The sequence below is a fragment of the Oncorhynchus mykiss genome, chromosome 6, assembly GCF_013265735.2.
Source record: "Oncorhynchus mykiss isolate Arlee chromosome 6, USDA_OmykA_1.1, whole genome shotgun sequence".
NCBI classification, from domain to species: domain Eukaryota; kingdom Metazoa; phylum Chordata; class Actinopteri; order Salmoniformes; family Salmonidae; genus Oncorhynchus; species Oncorhynchus mykiss.
The window spans coordinates 73,743,391-73,771,063 of NC_048570.1; the positions used below are offsets into that span (position 1 = coordinate 73,743,391).

Here is a 27,673-nt window from a genome sequence, read left to right on the forward strand (position 1 = left end):
CCCGCAGGTGAAGAAGCCGAATGTGGAGGTCCTGGGCTGGCTTCGTGACATGTGGTCTCTACAATTCTCTAAAACGCCATTGGAGGTGTCTTATGGTAGAGGAATAAGCATTACATTCTCTGCCAAAAGCTCAGGTGGACCATTCCTGTAGTCAGCATGGAAATTGCATGCTCCCTCAAAACCTGAGAATCTCTGGCATTGTGTTGTGACAAAACTGCACATTTTAGAGTGGCCTTTTATTCTCCCCAGGACAAGGTGCACCTGTGTAATGATCACGCTGTTTAATCAGCTTCATGATATGCCACACCTGTCAGTTGGGTGGATTATTTTGACAAATTATAAAATGCTCACTAACAGGGATGTAAACAAATTTGTGCACAACATTTGAGAGAAATCAGCTTTTTGTGCTTATGGACCATTTCTGGGATCTTTTATTTTAGCTCATGAAACATGGGACCAACACCTCATTGCGTTTATATTTCTGTTTAGTGTAGATATGTAAACACATGCACCAGTATTGCATAAAGTATTGCTATACGCTGTCTGGGGGCTATATAACATTTAGGTCCTTCCAGAAACTCAGATATAGACCCACTTGTGTGCGTCACCAAGATCATTGTGGTCACGCATGCATGCCATTGCTACAGAACTCAGTTCAGCCCTGACAGCCCTAACAAACACACACACACACACACACACACACACACACACACACACACACACACACACACACACACTTGAAATCAAATCACATGTCATTATTCACATACACGTGTTTGACAGATGTTATTGCGGGTGTAGCAAAATGCTTGTGTTTCTAGTTCCCGACAGTGCAGCAATATCTAACAAGTAATATCAAACAATTTCACAACATATACCCAATACACACAAATCAAAGTAAAATAATGGAATTAAGAACATAAATATGTGGACAAAGTGCCTTTGTGGGAAAGCTCTCACTCTGGGGGCCTTGATATTGGCGAAAGGTGTCTGTGAGGACAGCGCTTCACAGCTGTGGAAAACAGACAGTGTCAAGCTGCAGCATATCTTCCCATTTTTTAAGGTAATAAATGGAAATTTGCCAAAAGCCATCCTTCCAGGCCAGACTAAACTTGTCTTTCCCACTAACAATGATGTGCTACTTGGAAGATAGGCTTATTGATCATCCAGACAATCAGGGATTAATGATAGCTGCAAGTATGAAATCCATTACAATTACCATCCATCCATGTGTGGGCTGGATGGTGGATACTGTTAATTACATTAACATGGACATTAATACTGCATGACCTAATTGTAGCCTACTGAGGATAGTCTGTGCACGGCCAAAATGAATGCTTATAAATGTTCTTGTTTGCACAGCACATAACGAAAACAATGGTAAGCCCTACATGACAGGAACATAGGTCGTAAAGTGAGTATTCTACAATGGTAATATTTAAATACCCCTCTAGTCGATGCTACTCGTGAGAAGTAAAGTGCCCCTAGCGACGGACATTTGTATTGGACTAACTGATTACCGTTTCACATCTTAAAAACGCAGTGGTTAGCAACGCTGTTGAGGGCGTATGGACTCGGTCGGCCGTAGGTCAGTGAGCAGCACTGTTAATTCCTCTAGTCTGGAACAGATTGTAGACGCAGTTATCATTTCAGTCTAATAGGTTCGCGATTTTCCTTCGTTCCATTTTTCAACTGAAGGCCTTTCACTGAAAAGTGGGTGTCTCCTCACTACTGGTGTTCAGAAGGCGGCGAGTGCAGAAGTGTGTCCTCGATGGCAGGGTGGAAGGACGGCTCGGTGCAGGAGAAGTATCGACTGGTTGTGGTTGGAGGTGGTGGTGTCGGAAAGTCAGCCCTAACTATACAATTTATCCAGGTTAGTAAATAGTCGCCGGTTTCTCCAGCCACTTTGCACGGAATGTTTGGGAATCTGGACGGAGGCTGGCTGAGGTGTTGCGAATGGGGATCCCACAAGTGTATGCTGGGGTTTAGTTCATTTTCTTCTCGCAAAAATTCGCCGAGGCCTGTTTAGTACAGAACATATTCTGTAAAAATACTTGAAATTGTGTTGGATACAATTTTTACTATAAGCATATTTGTCAGTACAATGAATAACGTCAATTGGCAATGTAATCTCGCTGGGCTATGGAAAGTAACTGTGGAATAAATAGTCTCACAATTGTGATTTAGGCTGAACTCTGATTTAAAACAGTATAACCTAAGTATTATAACATTCGGCTACCCGTACAATCTGTACAACCGAAATTTAAAAATACTTATTTGCAAAGTTGAGTTGTCAACATCTCTCTTGTTTTGGAGCTATATTTGGGAGGATCGTCCTGCCCGTTGCGGCGTTACATACACCAGTCTATAATTGTTGGCTACAATATAACACGTCGTTCAGCATTTCTGGGCCTGCTGTACTTGAAAACATAAATCTGAAACCAAACCCCTATGTAAACTCACATTGCACGTATTTTCCATCATACCCAATTAGGTGCAGTATTGACAAATCTCTTGCCTACCATTTTTATTCATGTAAACAATGTTCATTATCAGACAATGAATATGCCTATTGAATAGCCTAATAACGGTTTAGCCAACAGACTAACATTCATTTGGATCCAAAAAATCTAAGTGAATCAGACTATGATATAAAGAAATTCCTACACATCCATAACTGTAAGCATATTCATTACAGAGAATATCCCTGCATGCATGCCTTTCTCTAACGTTGATATCATGTGTGAATCTTGATCAATCCCTTTTGTTGCTCAAACAGTTGCAGAGCAATGACAGCTGCTGCTAAAGACAGTTGTTGTTAAAGCCAGTGGCCCAAGCAGCCATTTCCCAGCCACAGTTGTCCTTTATAGTCTTGTCAATGGCATTCCAACACACACAGTGTGTTGTCCATAGGTGCCCACACTTTTAACTCTTTGTCTTTCCCCTTTCACTATCAAAACCTTTATATTCACAGTTAGTTTCTTGGTGTAGCTGCTCATAAAAGTGTAACTGAGAATGAGTGGACAAGCGTTGGAATCCTCTTTGTGTCTTCAGGAGTCTGTAATGCCAGGTCCTAATTCCAGGAGACTCGACTGGGGGCGGGCAGCTGCATGTCTAAAGTGACTGAGACAATAGTTGGGCAGTCAGCAGCAAGTGCTGCTTGGGGATTTTGTTGTGATCTGAAGGTCTAATAAGGTTTCAGAAAGCTGTTGGTCAGATCAGATTACTGGACCACGGTTCAGCCATTCTGACCGTATTCTTCTTTGGAATGGAACAGTAGGCTAAGTATTGTATAAACACTTCAAAGTCCTTTAGTATTTTTAGCAAATCCTTGCGTTTTGGTCCAAACAAGGAAATATGCACTGTTGACTTGTTCCAGTAGGGATAGGAAACAGTAAACCACAGTACAAGTGCCTTATTACAGTGTAATGAGACAGTAATGTGATTAATTACCATGTGATATGTAACTAATAATACTGATAGGACAGTAACACCAAGATAATGATAGACTGGTTATTACATTTTGTTTGTTAACAAGATGAGTAGAATATAGGGTGGTAGAAGAAGACTGTATGCAGCTCAGCGATCACCAGTTCACAGATATTTTCTGGATGATTACTTTGTCATGGCAACGGTGCCTCTGGAGCCTTTAGTTGAAACTTGCAGGTCAGTCTGCACTCACTAAAGAACATTCATTTGGGAAATAAGACCATTTTTTTTGTATGCACTTAGCATTTCAGAATGTGTCCAATCCAGTCTTGATCAACACTCTTTATTCCTCTTTATAATAACCATACCACAACTGTGTTCATTGTGAATAGCGGTATAACATAATAATGTGCAACCATATCTTTTAGATGAGCATCAACCTCTTATTTGTCCCTTGACATGCAAAGGAATTCCCAATATATACAGTATGTCAAATCTGTGAGAAATGAGTGCAGTATAAACGGCCTATATGCTCTGCATGCATAGTCTATAGCAGGGTTCCCCAACTGGTGGCCCGCTTGTTGGACATAAAGGACTGTAAAAACACCAGGAAATCAGCTCCAAGTCATTTTAATTTTGGAAATATTTTCCAAAGTATTCTCACACATAATAGAGAGATCTATGTGATTGTATACAAATGTAAGCAAGGCTTGAAATATATATATATATTTTGGTCAAATGTAGTTGGTGTGTTGACTGCATTCCTTGTCTTATTTATTTTGTATATGTCTGTGGATGTAAAGAAAAATGAATTTGGTAATGTGTAGAATGTTGACATCATGGAAAGCGCCTACATCCTATTAGAGTTTTCTAGAAGCCGGCTGCCAGGGGAAAAGCCTCGCAGCTGGCTGTTGAGTCCAGACTTTCCCATCCAGATCTGTGGAGGGTCAGTTGGGGTGGGGGAGAGAGTGTTGTCTGAGTCATGTTGGGTTATTGACCATGGAACAGCCGGAATCAGCGCCTTTGGAAAAGGAAGTCCCTCCACTCCTGTTAGTTTTCTATGGACCACTTAGATTTGAAAAAGAAAACATGAGCCGCAACCTGCCTAACTGGCTGGGCTTGTGGGTGTGATTGTGTGTGGTAGTGTGCACTTGATGGAATTGGATAAGATTTACAGGTGAAAAAAAACCTGACACCCTTTTTACAGTAAAGTGATTACAGAGATACATCCAAATCTATAGAGAAATGTAAAGCCTCTCTCCTATTAAGCATACGGTCTTGGCCCAATTTGAGTGGGATGAACAACAACAAAAACTTTTTTGGCTCAGTAACCATGTTTCCATCCACAGTTTTTATGCAAGTAAAGTCATACCTTATAAAAAAAAATCACGACAGCTGTGATGGAAACAGGAAGTTTCGGTACAATTTTATAGATGTCGACAGATCAATAGTTCGTTCGACTTGGTGGGATCTTTTTCTGTCGGCAAAATGAATAATGTGAGAAATGGAGGTGAAAACACCTTTATGCGCAAATATGCAGTTTATTAGGCTACAGATGAAATAAGTTATGAACTTCACAGGGTGGTGAAAGTGCACAATGATCTTGATGCTCCTTTCCAATAAATCTCAAGGGTCTTATTCTGGTGATCGATGCTTGACTGCCATTTTGACAAATACAAACATTCTTGCTCTTATCCATAATAATCTCATCATATAGACTAGCCTCCCTGCACAGTCTACCCACACTGTGAGCTGTTGGATAGAGCGCACATGTCAAGACCAGAGTAGACACATTTTGTATTTAATGCAAGAGTTTTCTGTGACAAAACTATAGGTAGAGTTGAAAATGTGATGGAAACATTGAAGTTCAGATTTCTATTCGGCACATGAAAACTTAAGCGTGCACTACGTCGTCACGCACTGATTTTATCTCCAACAAGTCCATTTGGTGGAAACACACCACTGTATTTTAGAATATTCTCATGAAAATCTGTCGCCAATTGGATGGAAACCTAGTTACTGAAACCGTTGTAGTGTATACTAGACTAGTCACACAATGGCTGAAGTGAGGGTCCTTTTACAGTGCAGGGAGGATGATGTCACTCTACAATAACAGAGTGACAGGGCAGGCAGGTCATCGCCACTGGGAGTAGTTGAAGTAAGAACACAGCCAAGCCAAGCCAGTGAGTAGAATGGCAGAAAGGTGACATAACATTGAGTCATCTGACAAAAGTTTTATAACACAGAGTGTTATTCAACAGATGGAAAACATGACTCAATGTGGGGTGGGTGGGGTTCAAGCCATTTGATCCCATATCTAATGTCACTCATTTGTTTGACCGATGGTATGAACAACATTTCTGCTATGGTTCCTTTGCGGAAGTTATCATTAGCAACCATGGCACCTGTGGGAGTGAAATGCTATCTTCTCGCCAGACGGGATGACAGAGGAGTAAAGCATGGTGTTGCATGAACACACAGCTGCTAATATTAGTCCTTATCACTGACTCTCTTTCATTTCTGCTGGAGTTGACTCCCCGCTGTGTGATTCAGTGGGAGAGCACAGTATCCAGCCTGATAGAGTCATGAAGGATTAGATACAGACCAGTATGATCAGAGGTTAAAGACACCTAAACAGTGAGTACTTAAGTGCTCTCTTTCTTTTTTGCTCTCTCTACCCCCTCTCTCTCTGTCTCATTCTGAGCATGGTTTTGATTACTGAGATGAGGTCATTTAGGAGAAATGCTGCTGCTCTGGGTTCTAATTGAATAAATACAGATTAAGCATGTGGGTGTTCTTTCCTGGGCATTTTCAGGCAAGGTGTGTGTGTGTGTGTGCGTGTGTGTGAGTGTGTGATGGGGGTTGGGGGATTGTTTCATGCACATTTCTCTGAAATAGACGCAGGGGGCTAAGTAAAGTGTTTGTTTGCAGCAGTGGTGATGGGGGTGTGCATTCCCACACACCCAGGACAAGGTGGCTGAGTACCAGGTAGTGTGGAAACTGCCATGACCAGCACACTTTAAAACTATTTTTGGACATAGTCAGTGTTGTAGCATTCTATCTAGCTTGGTGATACATCACATACCATATACCACTGATACATTTTGGTTTGAGCTGGTTTTTCATTTCCTTTGAGGGAGTTGGTAACCCCACACATTTAGCTGTGTGTGGGTGTTTGGTAGTGCTGCCAAGGTGGGTGATGAGGGAACATTGTTGGTTTTGTTCTCCAGGAGGGTCACCTGTTGATTTCTCACAGAGCTGGCTCATTGACTGAGCGTTCCTGTGAAGTGAACCAGTCTGCGCTCATAGCAGGGAAGTCATTTTCACAGCACTTCATTCTGAGCTACTTAAACAACAACTCTCCTGCTTACATTGCAAAAAAGTCCTGTAGAAGTAATTTTCCAATTCCAAATGGGTGTTGTCAGAGGGAGAGAAAATGCATACATTTCCCTCTAACCTAAATGTTCTAATTTGATGAACATGTTATAATGACCATACACATTCCTATGAATGTATTTGTGTGATAGTTTTGAGTGCATGATGCAGCACAATGTTTGTGCAACATTGTATTCATGTTTAGTTCTTAAAGGCTTAGACTCAAGGGTTAAGCGATAACGTTGAAATTATTTTGGTTTTCAATGACACAAGTCTGTGCTGGTCTCTTACCCTAATGCAGGGGTTCCCAATTAGATTCAGCCGTGGGCCTATTGTTTTCTTGAGTGGAGGGTTGGGGGGCCGGAACATCATTATAAATTATTTAAAATCACTTTGAGCTGATTTCCTGGTGATTTTACAGTAATGTATTTATTCTTTGCCCAGAACTTAGGGGGGGGAGGCCAAATAAAATCGTCCGAATTTGGCCCGCAGTCCGCCTATTTGGGAACCCTGCCCTAAAGGATAAGGAATGATGTAATTCCAGTCTGTAACTTGATATTAGATTGAGTTTGAATAGAAACCCTATGGGGATCTAATCACAATAAAACCCATTCAGCAGGTTTTGCAGTTGGTGTCTGTGTACCCAGAGACTGATGTGATGTTATTCTGAGCAAAGATCAGGTTTATTATAGATGTATCATTAGACTGGGTGGAGTCAGGTTTCTCTACTATCTTTGTTTTCTGTCCAAACATCTTACATTTGTACCTCAATAGGCAGAACATGGTTACATAGTAGAGGTCGACCAATTTATGATTTTTTTTAAACGCAGATACCGATTATTGGAGGACCAAAAAAGCCGATACCGATTAATCGGCAGATTTTTTAATTTTTTTTTTTTACATTTATTTGTAATAATGACAATTACAACAATACTGAATGAACACTTATTTTAACTTAATATAATACATCAATAAAATCAATTTAGCCTCAAATAAATAATGAAACATGTTCAATTTGGTTTAAATAATGCAAAAACAAAGTGTTGGAGAAGAAAGTAAAAGTGCAATATGTGCTATGTAAGAAAGCTAACGTTTAAGTTCCTTGCTCAGAACATGAGAACATATGAAAGCTGGTGGTTCCTTTTAACATGAGTCTTCAATATTCCCAGGTAAGAAGTTTTAAGTTGTAGTTATTATAGGAATTATAGGACTATTTCCCTCTATACCATTTTGTATTTCATTAACCTTTGTTCTTATAGGCACTTTAGTATTGCCAGTGTAACAGTATAGCTTCCGTCCCTCTCCTCACTCCTCACTGGGCTCGAACCAGGAACACAACGACAACAGCCAACCTCGAAGCAGCGTTACCCATGCAGAGCAAGGGAAACAACCACTCCAAGGCTCAGAGTGAGTGACGTTTGAAACGCTATTAACGCGTGCTAACTAGCTAGCCATTTCACTTCAGTTACACCAGCCTCATCTCGGGAGTTGATAGGCTTGAAGTCATAAACAGCGCAATGCTTGACGCACAACGCAGAGCTGCTGGCAAAACACACGAAAGTGCTGTTTGAATGAATGTTTACGGGCCTGCTTCTGCCTACCTCCGCTCAGTCAGATACTTAGATACTTGTATGCTTGTATGCTCAGTCAGATTATATGCAACGCAGGACACGCTAGATAATATCTAGTAATATCATCAACCATGTGTAGTTAACTAGTGATTATGATTGATTGATTGTTTTTTATAAGATGAGTTTAATGCTAGCTAGCAACTTACCTTGGCTTACTGCATTCGCGTAACAGGCAGTCTCCTTGTGGAGTGCAACGAGAGAGAGGCAGGTCGTTATTGCGTTGGACTAGTTAACTGTAAGGTTGCAAAATTGGATCCCCCGAGCTGACAAGGTGAAAATCTGTCGTTCTGCCCCTGAACGAGGCAGTTAACCCACCGTTACTAGGCCGTCATTGAAAATAAGAATGTGTTCTTAATTGACTTGCCTAGTTAAATAAAGATTAAATAAAGGTGTAATATATATATATATATATATATATATATATATAAATAAAATCACAATTTCCGATTGTTATGAAAACTTGAAATCGGCCCTAATTAATTGGCTGTTCCGATTAACCTCTATTACATAGTAATGCTGATCATAACATAGTACATTTCAATCAGATCAATGATAAACTCACTGTCCGTGGTCCCTGTGGTAAAGAATAAGGCAGGAGATCAACTCTGACTGCTCTTTTAAAAAGTTTATGGAGGACCACTTCTTTGTTGTCTGGGTAACAGACCAGAACCTGGCATAGTGCCAATTCTCACTCCCTGGGCAGGGGTGTCGACTAGCACGGACTTTGCTGATAACTACTTTATTGAGGGAAAATGTACTTGCCATGACTGTGATATGTGGTTGTCTCGTCTAGCTCACCCTAAAAGCATGTATTTCGACCCCTAAAAGCACCAAAAGGGGGAATTTTTTACACAATTGGAAATTATGGAAAAATTACACTTTCTGTCAAACAGTAACACTTCTTATTTTATTAATTTATTATTATTATTTTATTTTATATTTTCTAACACAAGTAAATGGTTTAAATGCCCCAAAATAAGCATATATTTTAACACATTTCTTTCCATTCAAAGTGTTGTGTTTCTGTGAAACGTTGTTGGGAACAGACAACAGCACAAAGGGCAAGAATTAGTTTTATTTGACCTTTATTTAACTAGGCAAGTCAGTTAAGAACAAATTCTTATTTTCAATGACGGCCTAGGAACAGTGGGTTAACTGCCTTGTTCAGGACTGCCTTGTTCAGGACTGCCTTGTTTTTACCTTGTCGGCTTAGGGATTCGATCTTGCAACCTTTCAGTTACAAGTCCAACGCTCTAACCACTAGGCTATCTGCTGCCCCGAAGGTAGAAGAAGGTAGATACAACAATACATCACACAAAGCAGCCACAACTGTCAGTAAGAGTGTCCATGATTGAGTCTTTGAACGAAGATGTTGAGATAAAACTGTCCAGTTTGAGTGTTTTGTTGCAGCTCTTTCCAGTCGCTAGCTGCAGCGAACTGAAAAGACGAGTGACCCAGGGATGTGTGTGCTTTGGGGACCTTAACAGAATGTGACTGGTAATCTGACATACCGGTATGACCTAAGATAGCCACCAAGATGGGAGATATAGGCGATATGGTCACCAGTGTCATCAGACGTTTAGGTCTAACTTTGGAACGCTGTGGGCTATAAACACATTTCCAATTGCATCTGAAAGATGACTCTCAACTTGGTATAGAGACATTGACTGGAATCTAAATGAAATTAAATGTTTATTTATTCATTTTACTGGCTGCCACCCCCCCCCCCAGGGACCACATCTGCGGTGGCCTCATATCTACAGTGCATTCGGAAAGTATTCAGACCCCTTGACCTTTTCCACATTTTGTTACGTTACAGCCTTATTCTAAAATTGATTTAATAATTTTTTCCCTCATCAATCTACACACAATACCCCATAATGACAAAGCGAAAACTGTTTTTTAGAAACACCTTATTTACATAAGTATTCAGACCCTTTGCTATGAGACTCGAAATTGAACTCCAGTGCATCCTGTTTCCATTGATCATCCTTGAGATGTTTCTGCAACATGATTTGAGTCCACCTGTGGTAAATTCAATTGATTGGACATGATTTGGAATGGCACACACCTGTCTATATAAGGTCCCACAGTTGACAGTACATGTCAGAGCAAAATCCAAGCCATGACGATGAACGAACTGTCCATAGAGCTCCGAGACAAAATTGTGTCGGCATAGATCTGGTGCAGGGCACCAAAACATTTCTGCAGCATTGAAGGTCCCCAAGAACACAGTGGCCTCCATAATTCTTAAATGGAAGACGTTTGGAACCACCAAGAATCTTCTAGAGCTGGCCGCCTGGCCAAACTGAGCAATAGGGGGAGAAAGGCCTTGGTCAGGAAGGTGGCCAAGAACCGATGGTCACTCTGACAGAACTCCAGAGTTCCTCTGTGAAGATGGTTGTCCTTCTGGAAGGTTCTCCCATCTCTGCAGCACTCCACCAATCAGGCCTTTATGGTAAAGTGGCAAGACGGAAGCCACTCCTCAGTAAAAGGCACATGACAGCCCGCTTGAAGTTTGCCAAAAGACACCTAAAGTACTCTCAGAACATGAGAAACACGATTCTTTGGTAAAACGAAGATTGAACTCTTTGGCCTGAATGCCAAGTGTCACATCTGGAGGAAACCTGGCAACATCTCTACGGTGAAGCATGGTGGTGGCAGCATCATTTGGGGATGTTTTTCAGCAGCAGGGACTGGGAGACTAGACAGGATCGAAGGAGAGATGTACAGAACAAAGTACAGCGAGATCCTTGATGAAAACCTGTTCCAGAGCGCTCAGACAGGGGCAAATGTTCACCTTCCAACAGGACAACGCCCCTAAGCACACAGCCAAGACAATGTAGGAGTGTCTTTGGGACAGGTCTCTGAATGTCCTTGAGTGACCCAGACAGAGCCCGGACTTGAACCCAATCTAACATCTCTGGAGAGACCTGAAAATAGCTGTGCAGCGACGCTCCCCATCCAACCTGACAGAGCTGAAGAGGATCTGCAGAAAGAATGGGAGAAATTCCCCAAATACAGGTGTGCCAAGCTTGTAGAGTCATATCCAACAAGACTTGTGGCTGTAAGCACTGCCCAGGGTGCTTCAACAAAGTACTGAGTAAAGGGTCTGAATATTTATGTAAATGTGACATTTCAGTTTTGTTATTTTATACATTTGCAAAAATAAACTGTTATTGCTTTGTCATAATGGTGCATTGTGTGTATATTGATGAGAAAAAATAGGATTTAATACAATTTAGAATAAGGCTGTAACGTAACAAAATGTGGAAAAAGTCAAGGAGTCTGAATACTTTCCAAATGCTTTCCGAATGCACTGTATATCTTTTCAGGGTACATACATCTACACCTGTGCCAAAATTGGTGCTTTTATCACAAATGTTACTATTGAGTCCACATTTTCAGCTTAGCCATGCACCACTAGTATACAAAATAGAATACATTTTTGACCCCTGTTGGTGATTTTAGGGTTAAGATTAATGCATTAATTTTAAGTCTGTAAGTCTGCTAAATGACAAAAATGTAAAGATAAATAATAATGGGACTGGGATTTGAATGGACAGGACACCCCCGCCCATCTGCTTGCAGTGGGTAGGAGAGATCTTCCCGGGTTCAGACCAGAACAGACCCGAGGACAATCGTACCCTAACAGGTCCGGGTCTAGACCAGACCCGATTGGAACCGAGTGACAAAAAAATGTGCCAAATTGCTCTTCTGGTTAACAAATACATCTTTAAATGTTGGCTAGGCCTTCTATAAGTTAAGAAATTCACCTTTATTAGCGTAAAACAAATATACTATAGCCTATGCAAAGCAGTGGTCTGGTGGACTCTGGTCTATCAGCTGTAGTTACATAGACCTGAGACCCACTGACAATCAAACAGGACCCACCCGAAGAAAAAATGTGAACTTTGGACCTGGTTGGGTCTCGGGTATTCAGGTTAGGGTCTCGGGATTCAGGTTGGGATGGACCCGTGACCCGTGAATGCCGCTAGTGGGTGGTGTGGTCCACGTTCACTGAGGGCAGGCCTTTCCATTGGCTCCTAGTGAATAAACTGCATTACAGAAGGCTTCCACTGAAGGCAAGTCTTCTCATCACGACTATTATCAGTGTCTAATTGACCCTGAGTCTTAGACAGAGACTATATTACTGGATATTTTATGCATATTAATGTTGATAATGTATGGTCAGGTGGAATGTTCCTCCCTGTTGAGTTTCACTATACTTGAGTGCCACAGCAAAGGGTTTTTGTTGTTGCTCTAACATGGTCATCGCTATTCATAGAGGAGATGAGATGATAGACAGGTGTTGAGGGAAACAAGTGATGGTTAGAGAAAAGCAGTAGGTATGTGTTTACCCCTCCCCCTCGATTCACCACAGGGCCTCCTCTCTCTCTCTCTCTGTCTCTCTCTCTCTCCCCTTTGGTCTCACATCAGGGCATGTATTTACTCCTGTGGCTTTTCAAAGGCCCTGCCTCTACTTTAGGTATCCTGTTTACCTGAATCAACTGCTTGTAGAAACCATGTCTGGCAGGGCATGAGCTGACACACACACACACACACACACACACACAAAAATGAGACTGGGGTGACAGTTAGTCAAAAATATTCTACCTCTCACCCTGCAGAGGATAAGAGTTGTCGTTTCCACTAAGCCAGTGAATTTCTTCGGGTAGAATTCAGATTCTATTTCTATCCCCTTTTTCATGCAGTCACAGTAAAAAACTATTTCCAGTTCATCTGTGGGTTTAGCATACAGTGACTGTGATTCTCTATGTTCTCAGGGACAGCAGGGGAGAGGATCCAGAGAGTGCATGTGTTTCTGTTCAGATAATCACTTCCCACCATGAACAGGAACAGATTAGAATACGGCTGCCTGGCCTGGGGCTGTGTAAATGTTCATGGTCTGCACGGACACAGGGAACATATGCCTCCCATCTCCAAGCTCACACAAATGACATCTGCTGGAGGATCTGTCGCTTATGCTTACCAGCCTCCTCTCATTTGGCCCGATCCATAGAGTCACATTGAAACAGGGAATATCAAAGAGTGACAAGAGGAAAAGTAATGTGTGTCACATCATCTTTAACACAATCTGCTTGTGTGATCTTTGGTCTGTAACTGTAACTTTCTCACATATTGAGCTTTGACTTGGTTGACTGTTCACATGGGCCCCTCTCAGACCTCTATCATCTATGACAGGGGTAGACAGCTCTGTTCTTGTAGTCCTGCATGTACGGCAAGACAACCTGACCAATTGAGCTAATTAAACAGTTCAGTGCCTAAATTCAACACACCTAGTTTTCAAATACATGAAATTCCTGTGGTCCTCCAGGACCAGGGTTGTCTACCCCTGATCTATACTGAACACAAATATCAACGCAGCATGTAGAGTGTTGGTTCCATGTTTCATGAGCTGAAATAAAAGATCCCAGAAATGTTCCATACACACAAAAAGCTTATTTCTCTCAATTTTGGTGCACACATTTGTTTACATCCCTGTTAGGGAGCATTTCTCCCGTGGCAAGATAATCCATCCACTTGACAGGTGTGGTAAATCAAGTAGCTGATTTAAACAGCACGATCATTACACAGATTCACCTTGGCTGATGACAATAAAAGGCCACTCTAAAATGTGCAGTGCCACAGATGCTACAATGTCACAGATGTCTCAAGTTTTGAGGGAGCGTGCAATTGGCATGCTGACTGCAGGAATGTCCATCAAACCTGATGCCAGAGAATTGAATGTTAATTTCTCTACCATAAGCCGCCTCCAACGTAATTTTAGAGAATTTGTCAGTACATCCAAAGGGCCTCACAACCACAGACCACATGTAACCACTTCAGCCCAGGACCTACAAATCCGGCTTCTTCACCTGCTGGATCGTCTGAGACCAGCCATCCGGACATTGGATGAAACTGAGGAGTATTTCTGTCAGTAATAAAGCCCTTTAATGGTGAAAAACTCATTCTGATTTGCTGGGCCTGGCTCCCCAGTGGGTGGGCCTAAGCCCTCCCAGGCCCACCCATGGCTGCACCCCTGCCCAGTCATGTGAAATCCATAGATTAGGTCCTAATGAATTGATTTCAATTGACTGATTTCCTTATATGAACTGTAATTGTTGCATGTTGCGTTTTTATATTTTTGTTCAGTATATGACATGGTGAGGCTGTGGGTGTATGTGACACAGCACTTCCCCAGACAGGAATTGGTTTAAAATGATTTCTCAGCAGCAACCCCTCCTGGGACATTAGCTATCTAGAGCAGGTATTCCCAAACTGGGGTACGCGCAATGGCGTCGGGGCTACGACAAATAAAATGTGATTTACATTTTTAAACAGTCCATTTATATTTATAGCCGAACATAGCGGCTGCTCATGCCTGTATCTGTACTGATGGCGCAAAAGCCATGACAGGGAGACCTAGTGGAGTGGTAACGCACGTGCAAGTAGTTGTTCCCTACATCACTTGGGTACACAGCATCCACCGAGAGGCTCTTGCTGCCAAGGAAATGCCTGACAGCTTGAAAGACGTTTTGGACAGTACAGTGAAAATGGTTACCTTTGTTAAATCAAGGCCCCTGAACTCTCGTGTATTTTCTACACTCTGCAATGATATGGGCAGCGACCATGTAACGATTTTACAACATACAGAAGTGCGCTGGTTATCAACGGGAAAAGTATTGACACGTTTTTTTTAATTGAGAGACGTTCTTCAAGTTTTCTTTACTGACTATAATTTTCACTTGTCTAACCACTTGCATGATGACAAGTTTCTCACACGACTGGCATATCTGGGTGATGTTTTTCTCGCCTGAATGATCTGAATCTAGGATTACAGGGACTCTCTGCAACTATATTCAATGTGCAGGATAAAATTGAGGCAATGATTAAGAAGTTGGAGCTCTTCTCTGTCTGCGTTAACAAGGACAACACACAGGTCTTTCCATCATTGTTTGATTTTTTTGTGGGCAAATGAACTCAAGCTTACGAACAATGTCAAATGTGATATAGCGAAGCACCTAAGTGAATTGGGTGTGCAATTACGCAGGTAACTTTCCTGAAACAGATGACACAAACAACTGGATTCGTTATCCCTTTCATGGCCTGCCTCCAGTCCACTTACCGAAATCTGAACAAGAGAGCCTCATCGAAATTGCAACAAGCATTTCTGTGAAAATTGAATTTAATCAGGAGCCACTGCCAGATTTCTGGATTGGGCTGCGCTCAGAGTATCCTGCCTTGGCAAATCGCACTGTTAAGACACTGATGTCCTATGCAACCTTGTACCTACGTGAGAGTGGATTCTCGGCCCTCACTAGCATGAAAACTAAATACAGGCGCAGACTGTGTGTGGAAAATGATTTTAAGATTTATACTTAAATACAACCCAACATTTCAGAGTTCTGTGTATCCTTTCAAGCACACCCTTCTCATTAACCTGTGGTGAGTTATTCACAATTTTTGATGAACAAATAAGGTTTTATATGTAAGATGGTTAAATAAAGAGCAAAATTATTGATTATTTTTTGTGCCCTGGTCCTGTAAGAGCTCTTTGTTGTGTGTGTGTGTGTGTGTGTGTATGTGTATGTGTATGTGTGTGTGTGTGTGTGTGTGTGTGTGTGTGTGTGTGTGTGTGTGTGTGTGTGTGTGTGTGTGTGTGTGTGTGTGTGTGTGTGTGTGTGTGTGTGTGTGTGTGTGTGTGTGTGTGTGTGTGTGTGTGTGGGTGGCAGGCTTACAATGATGGCAAAAAACAACACTTGAGAGTCCGCTGACCCTGGTGCTAGAGGAGGCCACAGCTGCAGGAATGTTTGAAGGGGTACGGGACTATAAAAAGTTTGGGAACCACTGATCTACTGATCTTCCTTCAGCCACCTTTCCTTTCAGTTCTATGCTGCCAATGACTGGAAAGAACTGCAAAAATCCTGAAGCTGGAGACTCATATCTCCCTCACTAGCTTTAAGCACCAGCTGACAGAGCAGCTCACAGATCACTGCACCTGTACGTAGCCCATCTGTAAATAGCCCATCTGTAAATAGCCCATCCAACTACCTCATCCCCATACTGTATTTATTTATTTATTTATCTTGCTCCTTTGCACCCCAGTATCTCTACTAGTATCTTCTGCACATCTATCACTCCAGTGTTTAATTGGTATATTGTAATTACTTCGCCACCATGGCCTATTTATTGCCTTACCTCCCTTCTCTTACCTCATTTTCCGGGGGCCGGAGTTGTGTCACACTTTTCCCCCTTCCCTAGCAAACACAGCTGATTTAAACTAATTGGGTTGTAATCTGAAGATGATGATTAGTTGATTATTGGAACTGGGTGTGTTAGCTGGGGTTGGGGCAAAAGTGTGACATTAATCAGGCCTCCGAGGACTGGAGTTGCCCATCCCTGGTCTAGACTCTATGGTATGATGTGAATGGCTGTCAGTCAGCCTTGAGACTCCAAGAGCCCTTGGCTTCTGCCTGATCCAGAGAGAAGCAATTGGTCTCACCCCCCCCCCCCCCTCTCTTGATCTGTTAGAACATAAAATATTTGTCTGTCTGTCTCCCTATATGTCTCTCCCTTTTATTTACTCTCAACATACATTTGTGTCAGATCTGCCAGGCTGTTTGGTTTGCTATACTGCAGCTATTGCAGCCCATTCGTTTAGTCATAGTTATATGATATATTGACGTGTTTAATTTGCGCTCAGTGGGGATGACCCTGAGTGGGTTGGTTTTGAGAAACATTAAATTAGACATGGCTTTTGTTTTCTTCTCAAATCTGTCCGTAGAGGCCATAGTTGTCCATACTAGCCACAGGCTATTGTTGCCATAACATTTGACTATCATCTTGCAAAATCATGATCTGATCTGCCTAAAATGCCTTGTGTCAACAGTACCACAGCATTCCAGTCAGTCTGGTCCCTGATCTCACCACAGCACATTATACTGGTTCTGTTTGTTTGATTTGGATAGATCTGATCTGGGTCCCAAATGGCACCCTATTCATGACTGACTGTGTTTCTGAGTGTCTGAGACAACTGTGGCCTGGAGTCATCGTGTAACGGATGGCTCGCAACAACAAACAGCAGTGGCAGTTAGCAGTGGCAGTTAAAGGAGAAGAACCCACAGATTCTATTATCCCTCCTGTTTGTTTTGATTTCATTTTCTCTCCCCAACCTCTGAGTACAGCAGTCTGGGACAATGTCACTGTGGATTAGGCATAATGACTGTTTCAGGAATTCACTGGATCAAGCTCTCTTTGTTGTTTAAAAAATAAAAGATGCTAGAGCCTTGATGTAGGGTTGTTCAGTTTGGTCCCCCAGTATATGAGTAACGGTTTGCATTACGGAAAGATACAATCCCAAACGGGCATTAAAAAGGCACAGCAATCGTCAAAACAATAATTGGATCGGTCCCTATCTGAACAAATGTAGACATGGCTAATCATGATACTCACTGATCACAATAGGAGGAATTCCTAGCATTCCTTCTGATGTTTGCTTGCTTTATGTGTGCTGTTGAGAACTAATGTAATGTATGCTGCAGTGTCAGAGGCAATACTGCAGAGCATGCTGAAACATACTCCCTCCAGCCCAACACTGCAATTTGACTAAAATCTAAACCTGTGTTTACTCAAATCATTACTCACTCCAGACAGTCCTCTTCCCGACTCTTGTGCAGTCTGTTAATTGAATTATTAATAGTTTGCTTATCACATCGAGTTAGGCTTGTTAAATGCACCTCCTGTCAGAATCATAGATCATCTCAGGCTGTTGGTCCCTCCTGGCTGCCTGTCACCCAGGTGAGAGATACTGACAGAGAGAAGACAAGTGTGGGTACTTGGGAAGCTGCACGTGTTGTCTTTGATAATCTCCTTCTCTATTCATTCCACTGCTGAGGCCTGTTTCACTGTGACCGGATCATTCCTCACATCGAAGATTCAAATAACAACAAGATATCTATGGCGAAATGCCATGCTGTGAAGCTCATGCCCCCATATCTCTCAACCCCATGCAGCCAATCTGACTAAAAGGCTTTTATACTAGGCACAGAGGATACTCCTTAGTCAATTTGTTTTGGTATTGTTTCGCAGAATCCATTTGTCCCTCATTATCATGTGTCTATAGAAGTTATTTTTCACTGTGGGTATTGTAGAGAGAGTGCCATGTCACTCCTGCATCACTGTTATTTCCCATCTAGACATACAGAGAGGGATTTCACCGTGCCTCTCTACAGTCTGTTTCCCATGTGGGTGTTAGAAAATCAATGTCTGTGTAGAGCTAGAGAAGTGAGGAGCTTCACAGCATGGCATTTTCCCATAGTCATCTTGTTGTTATATGAATCTCCGATCTGACTAGTCTCTCAAAGCACTTCATGATGACGGAAGTGAGTGCTACGGGGCGGTAGTCGTTTAGCTCAGTTACCTTAGCTGTCTTGGGAACAGGAACAATGGTGGCCCTCTTGAAGCATGTGGGAACAGCAGACTGGGATAAGGATTGATTGAATATGTCCGTAAACACACCAGCCAGCTGGTCTGCGCATGCTCTGAGGACGCGGCTGGGGATGCCGTCTGGGCCTGCAGCCTTGCGAGGGTTAACACGTTTAATTGTTTTGGTCACGTCGGCTGCAGTGAAGGAGAGCCCGCAGGTTTTGGTAGCGGGCCGTGTCAGTGGCACTGTATTGTCCTCAAAGCGAGCAAAGAAGTTGGTTAGTCTGTCTGGGAGCAAGACATCCTGGTCCGCGACGGGGCTGGTTTTCTTTTTGTAATCTGTGATTGAGCCGTTGAATTGCAACTCTACTTTGTCTCTATACCGATGCTTGATGCTTAGCTTGTTTGATTGCCTTGCAAAGGGAATAGCTACACTGTTTGTATTCGGTCATGTTTCCGGTCACCTTGCCCTGGTTAAAAGCAGTGGTTCGTGCTTTCAGTTTCGCGCAAATTCTGCCATTAATCCACGGTTTCTGGTTTGGGAATGTTTTAATAGTTGCTGTGGGTACGACATCGCCGATGCACTTACTAATAAACCCGCTCACCGAATCAGCGTATTCATCAATGTTGTTGTTTGACTCAATGCGGAACATATCCCAAATCCACGTGATCGAAGCAATCTTGAAGCGTGGAATCAGATTGGTTGAACCAGCGTTGAACAGACCTGGGCGCGGGAGTTTCCTGTTTTAGTCTCTGTCTATAGGCTGGGAGCAACAAAATGGAGTCGTGGTCAGCTTTTCTGAAAGGAGGGCGGGGGAGGGCCTTATATGCGTTGTGGAAGTTAGAATAACAATGATCCAGAGTTTTACCAGCCCTGGTAGCACAATCGATATGCTGATAGAATTTAACAAGTCTTGTTTTCAGATTAGCCTTGTTAAAATCCCCAGCTACAATGAATGCAGCCTCAGGATATGTGGTTTCCAGTTTACATAGAGTCAAATAAAGTTTGTTCAGGGCCATCGATGTGTCTGCTTGGGGGGGAATATATGTGGCTGTGATTATAATCGAAGAGAATTATCTTGGTAGATAATGCGGTCGACATTTGATTGTGAGGAATTCTACGACAGGTGAACAGAAGGACTTGAGTTCCTGTATGTTGTTATGATCACACCACGTCTTGTTAATCATAAGGCATACGGGGGTTAGCGCGATGCGTGACGAAACCAGCTGGCTGTACCGACTCCGATAGCGTGTCTCGTGTGAGCCATGTTTCCGTGAAGCAAAGAACTTTACAGTCACTTATGTCTCTCTGGAATGCTACCCTTGCTCGGATTTCATCAACCTTGTTGTCAAGAGACTGGACTGGACATTAGTATGCTCGGGAGCGGTGCGCGATGTGCCCGTCTCCGGAGCCTGACCAGAAGACTACTTCGTCTGCCCCCTTTACGGCATCGTTGTTTTGGTTCGCCAGCTGGAATCCGATCCATTGTCCTAGGTGGTGGGCAAAACACAGTATCCGCTTCGGGAAAGTTGTATTCCTGGTCGTAATGATGGTGAGTTGACGTTACCGCTTATATCCAGTAGTTCCTCCCGACTGTATGTATTAAAACCTAAGATTACCTGGGGTACCAATGTAAGAAATAACAAAAATAACAAAAAAAACACTTAGTTTAAAAAAGCACTTAATATAATGTTTACATACCCTACATTACTCATCTCATATGTATATACTGTACTCGATACCATCTACTGCATCTTGCCTATGCCGTTCTGTACCATCACTCATTCATATATCTTTATGTACATATTCTTCATCCCTTTACACTTGTGTGTATAAGGTAGTTGTTGTGAATTGTTAGGTTAGATTACTCGTTGGTTTTTACTGCATTGTCGGAACTAGAAGCACAAGCATTTTGCTACACTCGCATTAACATCTGCTAACCATGTGTATGTGACAAATAAAATTTGATTTGCTGCTAGCTGACCAAACCAAAGGCTTGTCTGTTAGAACGTGTATGTCCACTCCTGGGACTAAAATCCCTGAGTCTGTTCCTAGGGGGATGGGGACGGTCAGGCAGACTAATGGTGTGTCACTGAGAGCCTGGTTCTGGGACGTCCCATCACTGGCTGCCCTACCCTGGGGCCTTGGCTAGGCTTAGGCAGGTTCTGGGCTGGCTGACAGTTGGCACTGTCTGGGCAGGCTTCTGGCTGTCTGCAGACAGCTGAGGCTGAGCTGAGGCTGAGCTGAGACTGACTCATTACTGCTGGGCACCTGCTGTCCAACAGGGGGAGAGAGGAGAGGAGAGGAGAAGGGAAGGGAAGGGAAGGGAAGGGAAGGGAACAACCCCTCTCAACAGGTGAGGAGTGCAGCATGAATGACTCCCCATCTGTGCTGATGACAGTGGGTGAGCAGGCGTGTGGCCTCATTATGCCCTTAACAACTGGTCCCGGGCCTATCTTGTGGTTTAGGTTAATGGTTAAGGTTCCAGATGGGATATGGAGAGCTGATCTGTAATCAGTTTTCAAGGGGTAGGTAGAAAGAAATGGCAGTGGGGACTAGTGGGAGGCTCAGCTGCTGTTCTGTGGCTGCTAAGAGAGACCGGATCACTGGTTATGGCTCCTAATATGTACTCGGCACCAGTTTGTCTCAATAAACACAAATGAACGAGAATGTTTAGTTGGCACAAGCAAGCGCACACCAAGTTAACAGCCGTCTAACAAGTGTGTTTCATAAATGTTTGGTATGTATAACTGCAACATGTTCCTTTATCCTCTCCTCAACCTGATTCCAGATGCAATTTAAAGTGGCCAAGTTGAAGACCTGAGAGTCTTAGCTGTCTTACTACAACAAACAGCCCTGATGGCAATCAAGCTAATTGTTTCTGGATTTAAACATGACTAAAAGGGACTTGAGGGCCTCACTTCTTTGTTTGATTTAGCTCAAGCCATATCCACTTCCCTCAACGGGAACGTAAGGGCTTATGAGGCCGGTGGGCGGCTGGGCTAGGTCTATGTGGGGGAGGCCTGCCTGTCTGTCTGCCCTGGGCCTTGGGGCTGGGAGCAGAAGAGTGACGTCCATTAGCTCTTATTTATGAGGAGCTGCCTGCTGAGGTAATAACATTTCCACTGTCTGTGTTGTGTGACTGGTGGCCTAAAACGGTAATGGTGCTGCGTTTCTGACACGCTGCCAAGGAGAAGCCTTATTCCTCCTGACATATCACCCTCTGCAAAGCTTACCATCTGGAGAAACACCACTAATGCAAATACATGGAGCGCTACTACAGCAGATGGAGGGAGATGAATCTGTAACAAGAGCTGTCATGTAAAGTAGGATACATGTCATACCTGCTATTACTACTAGTAAATGAAAGTGGAATAAGAACAACGTGGGTGGTTGGGTGCTAGGTGGAGGACACAGGGGGGTGTGTGTTTGATCTGAGGTGGTAAGGAGAGGCCCTGTCCTGGGTCCCAGTCATGGTTTTTACTCACGACATGGCGGACTGGCCATAACTGACCCCTGACTCTCTGTGCATCTCTTCTACAGCCACCCGTAAGCTCATAGACTGTCCTACTTCCTGTAGTGGGAAAACAACCCTCTGTCCTATCAGATGCAGCTTTATGAGGGCTTATCAGTATTATGTACCCATCTCAAATCTCTGTACCCATATCTCACTCATAATAAACAAGCCTAGTCAGAGGGGTTGGGTTTAATGCGGAAGACACATTTCAGTTGAAGGCATTCAGTTGTATCCCCCATTCCTTTCCCTAGTGTCCTCATCTCATACCAGACCTGTGTCAGAACTGTGGCACAGGTTGTTCATTGAGACAACAATAACACATCGTGGCCATCTCTCGCTGAGTCGCTCTTACTGTGGGAACTTCAGAGCCAGCTATCACCACACTCTCTTCTGTTAGTGCTTTGTTTCAGCCACCACATACAGTGAGCTCTAAAAAGATTGGGACAGTGACAATTTGTTGTTGTTTTGGCTCTGTACTCCAGAACTGGGGATTTGAAATGATACATGTTAAAGTGCAGACTGCCCACTGTAATTTGAGGGTATTTTCATCCATATCAGGTTAACCGCTAAGAAATACAGCACTTTTTATAAAAGTATTGGGACAAATCCACTTATGTGTATTAAAGTAGTCAAGTTGAGTATTTGGTCCCATATTCCTAGCACACAATGATTACATCAAGCTTATGACTCTACAAACGTGTTGGATTCATTTCCTGTTTGTTTTGGTTGTGTTTCAGATTATTTTGTGCCCAATAGAAAATAATGGTAAATAATGTATTGTGTCACGTTAGTTTCATTGTATAAGAAGAATATGATATGTTTCTAAACACTATTACATTAATGTGGATGCTACCATGATTACAGATAGTCCTGAATGAATCTGAATAATTATGAGTGAGAAAGTTAGACTCACAAATATACATTAGTTTTTTCTGCCCCTCATAGCAAACTACCGAAGGCCACAGAGAAAGCTACATCAACACCACCACAATGGTTAGACTTAAGGCTAGCTTAATGGGGGGAAGGGGATATTGGTAACATCACATGACCTGCTGGAACAGAAACTAGGCTCGTTCACACAGCTTTTTACTGCACACTGTCTGCTCGAATAACTCTGTGGCTTTCTACTGTATCTAAAATGGTGCCTTGTGATGAGAAAACATGACCAGAAACTGGGGTTAAGAAAGAGATGAGGTAGTGGTGTGGTCAGGTCCCAGTGAACATGTTAAGTTGGCTGTGGATTCTGAATGCTTTGAGCTCTGGTGGCCAGACTGGGAAGAAAGGCCTTTTACTGGCTCCTCTTTGATGGCGCCCTTTGAGTGGGTTCAAAAGCAGTGAAAGTCCAGCACACAGTGATATTTAGCCTGCCGATTGAAGTTATAATGCCACGGAGGGCAGAGGAGCGCCTGGTTGGCTCAGCGGACTTGATCAACATTTCCCTCCCTGCTTTAGACTCAGCAGGAACACTCTCCTTGTTGCTACGCTCTTTATGGTGTACAGTACCAGGACCACGTAGGACTTTCAGACCAAGGCCAGAACATATGCTTTTATTAGCCATGTAGTTTCATGCCATAAAGCTACTCTGTCTCATGTTTTAGTTGAAACGTTGCTACCTCTGTGGCGTGTGTTTGTGCGTGTCTGTGTTCTTTTCCGTTTGGTGGAAAGTCATGACTCCTGTTCCAGAGAGCCCCCAGGCAACCTGACCTAGTCTTGACACAGAGGAGGCCATTCAGCCTCTCAGACTCTAAATGATGCTAATCTAAGATGATTCTCTAATTGATGGTAACCTCGCTATTATCCAGTCCAGAGCTGTTTGCGGGGTGAGACCAGAGCAGAGGCCTCAGTAGACTGACAGAGGGCTGCTGTGTAACTGTATATGTACACAGTATGAGACCTGAGCACAGGGGTGAAGAAGGCTCTAACTATGGAGAGCCAGTTAGCTAGTCGTTCCCCTGGTGATGTTTTGTACCATGGCCTGTGGCTGAGCCCTGGCTCCAGTGCAGTGAGAACATCTATTTGGGAGCTAAATAGATTTTGGTATCTGAGGTGAGGGGCTCCTCTGCTGGGGTGGGGCCTGGGCGTGGGCTGCTGAATGAGAGGCCCTGGCAGAGGCAGGGGCCAGGGGATCTGTTCTATCTGGCCATTGGGAGGATGACAGGCTGGGGGTGTTGTGGACACTTCATTTCATGGCTTCATTTGATCAGAATCATTCTGGAACTTTCCTCTCTTTGCTCAGTCGGGTTAGATATGAGTTTTGAGATATGATAAAACAACAGGTAATGCTGGACATTGGCACTAGTTTCTGCTCACTGAGACCAAGGAAGAATTCAATCAGATGAAATAATTCCAGATGCTAAAGCCCTAGCCTCCACCTCAAATGTGGTCAGATGTGATGTGATGATTATTTATGAGGAATATTAGAAGTGTTTTCAGTACACCTAAAAGATTTCAACTTGATGTTTTTTTTATTGAAGCAGTGTAATAACATTTACAGTAGATAGAGGCTTCCTTCAGCCTGAGGGGTGAGGTCCCTGGCGCCCTTTTAAGGCGGCGGACCCATTGTGTGCTGCTGTGCTCACCCTCTTCATGTGTATTAGTTATTGAATATTTGACCTTTCTGGTTTGCATGAGCTCATGGGACAAGTGGGTTTTTCCCCAGGAAGTGAGGGCTTTCACTCTCTCTCTCTCGTGCTCACTCTCGCTCTCTATCTCCCTCTCTTTCTCTCTCCCTCTCTCCTTCTCTTTCTCTCACTTACTCACACACACAACAAATTGTAATTGTGTTCTTCGCTGGAACTCTCCAGTGGGATGAAGTCACACATGAAGGTGAGGAGAGGGATGGAGTAGAGCAGACTGTAGTATTCGACAAGCAGAAGTCCTACGCTCCCATCTGCTTCATGTTAACCCTTAAGGGTGGCTATTTGTGCTGGGTGATGTCTGATTACTGACGGCTGCCGGAGGCCATTCGGCCCCTGGACAGTCCCCCAGGTTCAGCAGAGGTTAACCCTGTAGGACAAGGGAGGGCAGGGGAACAGGAAGGGGATGGCTAAGGGAGTGGTGTAAGTCTACAGCTGCCTGACTGACACATGAAACTCAATGTTCACAGATGTTTATTTACTCTGAGCAGTTCCACAATTGAGGCAGTTTTAGAGGACGGCTCAGTGTAAAAACTCTGGTTTGGGACAGAGATAAGATGAACTCAGATGGACTATATTCTGAAAAGTACACCATGTGCTTTGCACACACAACCTTATCAATGGACTTTGACCCTGAAGAGACAACAAAGCTGGATGTTTGGGGGCCCATTTTTTGAATGGCCAACTGTGACTAGTGGCTCTCATCCTAGTGAACTCTCAACATGACTGTACCTAACACCTCCATGGAAGCAGTGACCAGTATGATAGTGTAGACTACCCCTATAACAGCCAGTATAATGGGCCAGTCTAGTTCGCCATTCACATCCATGATAAGCTGGGGAATGAAGGAGAATCTAGGGAAAGCCTGACTATGCAAATCCCTGGAACAGCTCTACTTCAAGGGTGGAGTTCTGTTGCTGCACTTCTAGAAACAAATGAGAGGGCTTAAGCAGGTCTGGAGTTAAAGCACCAGGCCTCACCGGGATCTGATTTGAGCTGGCACTGGTTCAACTCTCCCATAAATCAATGCACATGAAAAGGCAGTACAGTTCATCACCTGTATTTGTATGCAGTCATCAAGTCCTGCATACTTCCAAAACATGTAAGATTAGCAGTTATTTGTGTTTTGGCTGACTGCTGTTGTGCAGGTACTGTAAATTAAGGTACAGTTGTGGTGGTGGCTGGTTCATACATCTTTATCAAGGGTTGGCAGGCAGGACTGGGGTGTTAACCACTGACAGGGTGGTACTTGGTCATTTCTAGAGTCTACACTAGGTGGTCTGGCCTGAGTTTAACGGTATTGTTAATTGAAATGGCTGCACTTGGACCTGCGACCCTACTATCTCCCCTACCCCTTACTGGAGCTCTCCTCCACAGTGTCCTGGTCCTACCCCTACTACCCCATCTCCCCTACCCCTTACTGGACCTCTCCTCCACAGTGTCCTGGTCCTACCCTACCCCTACTACCTCGTCTCCCCTACCCCTTACTGGAGCTCTCCTCCACAGTGTCCGGGTCCTACCCCTACTACCCTGTCTCCCCTACCCCTTACTGGACCTCTCCTCCACAGTGTCCTGGTCCTACCCCTACTACCCCATCTCCCCTACCCCTTACTGGAGCTCTCCTCTACAGTGTCCTGGTCCTACCCTACCCCTACTACCCCGTCTCCCCTACCCCTTACTGGACCTCTCCTCCACAGTGTCCTGGTCCTACCCTACCCCTACTACCCCGTCTCCCCTACCCCTTACTGGACGTCTCCTCCACAGTGTCCTGATCCTACCCCTACTACCCTGTCTCCCCTACCCCTTACTGGACCTCTCCTCCACAGTGTCCTGGTCCTACCCTACCCCTACTACCCCGTCTCCCCTACCCCTTACTGGACCTCTCCTCCACAGTGTCCTGATCCTACCCCTACTACCACATCTTCCCTACCCCTTACTGGACCTCTCCTCCACAGTGTCCTTGTCCTACCCCTACTACCCCGTCTTCCCTATCCCTTACTGGACCTCTCCTCCACAGTGTCCTGGTCCTACCCCTACTACCCCATCTCCCCTATCCCTTACTGGACCTCTCCTCCACAGTGTCCTGGTCCTACCCCTACTACCCCGTCCCCCCTACCCCTTACTGGAGCTCTCCTCCACAGTGTCCTGGTCCTACCCTACCCTACCCCTACTACCCCATCTTCCCTACCCCTTACTGGACCTCTCCTCCACAGTGTCCTGATCCTACCCCTACTACCCCATCTCCCCTACCCCTTACTGGACCTCTCCTCCACAGTGTCCTGGTCCTACCCTAGCCCTACTACCCCGTCTCCCCTACCCCTTACTGGACCTCTCCTCCACAGTGTCCTGGTCCTACCCTACCCCTACTACCCCGTCTCCCCTATCCCTTACTGGACCTCTCCTCCACAGTGTCCTGGTCCTACCCCTACTACCCCGTCCCCCCTACCCCTTACTGGAGCTCTCCTCCACAGTGTCCTGGTCCTACCCTACCCTACCCTACCCCTACTACCCCATCTTCCCTACCCCTTACTGGACCGCTCCTCCACAGTGTCCTGATCCTACCCCTACTACCCCATCTCCCCTACCCCTTACTGGACCTCTCCTCCACAGTGTCCTGGTCCTACCCTACCCCTACTACCCCGTCTCCCCTACCCCT

The 27,673-nt window shown here is 44.0% G+C and overlaps 1 protein-coding gene across 1 annotated transcript in view; it reads left to right on the forward strand.

Annotated features, from left to right (window-relative positions):
• The first annotated feature begins 1,508 nt into the window (after nt 1-1,508).
• Nucleotides 1,509-27,673, forward strand: part of rras2 (RAS related 2) — a 44,345-nt gene continuing 18,180 nt past the window's right edge. Inside the window, exon 1 of the mRNA XM_021607601.2 lies at nt 1,509-1,873. Coding sequence (XP_021463276.1) covers nt 1,772-1,873 — 102 coding nt within the window. The 5' untranslated portion in view covers nt 1,509-1,771. The remainder of the gene's footprint in view (nt 1,874-27,673) is intronic.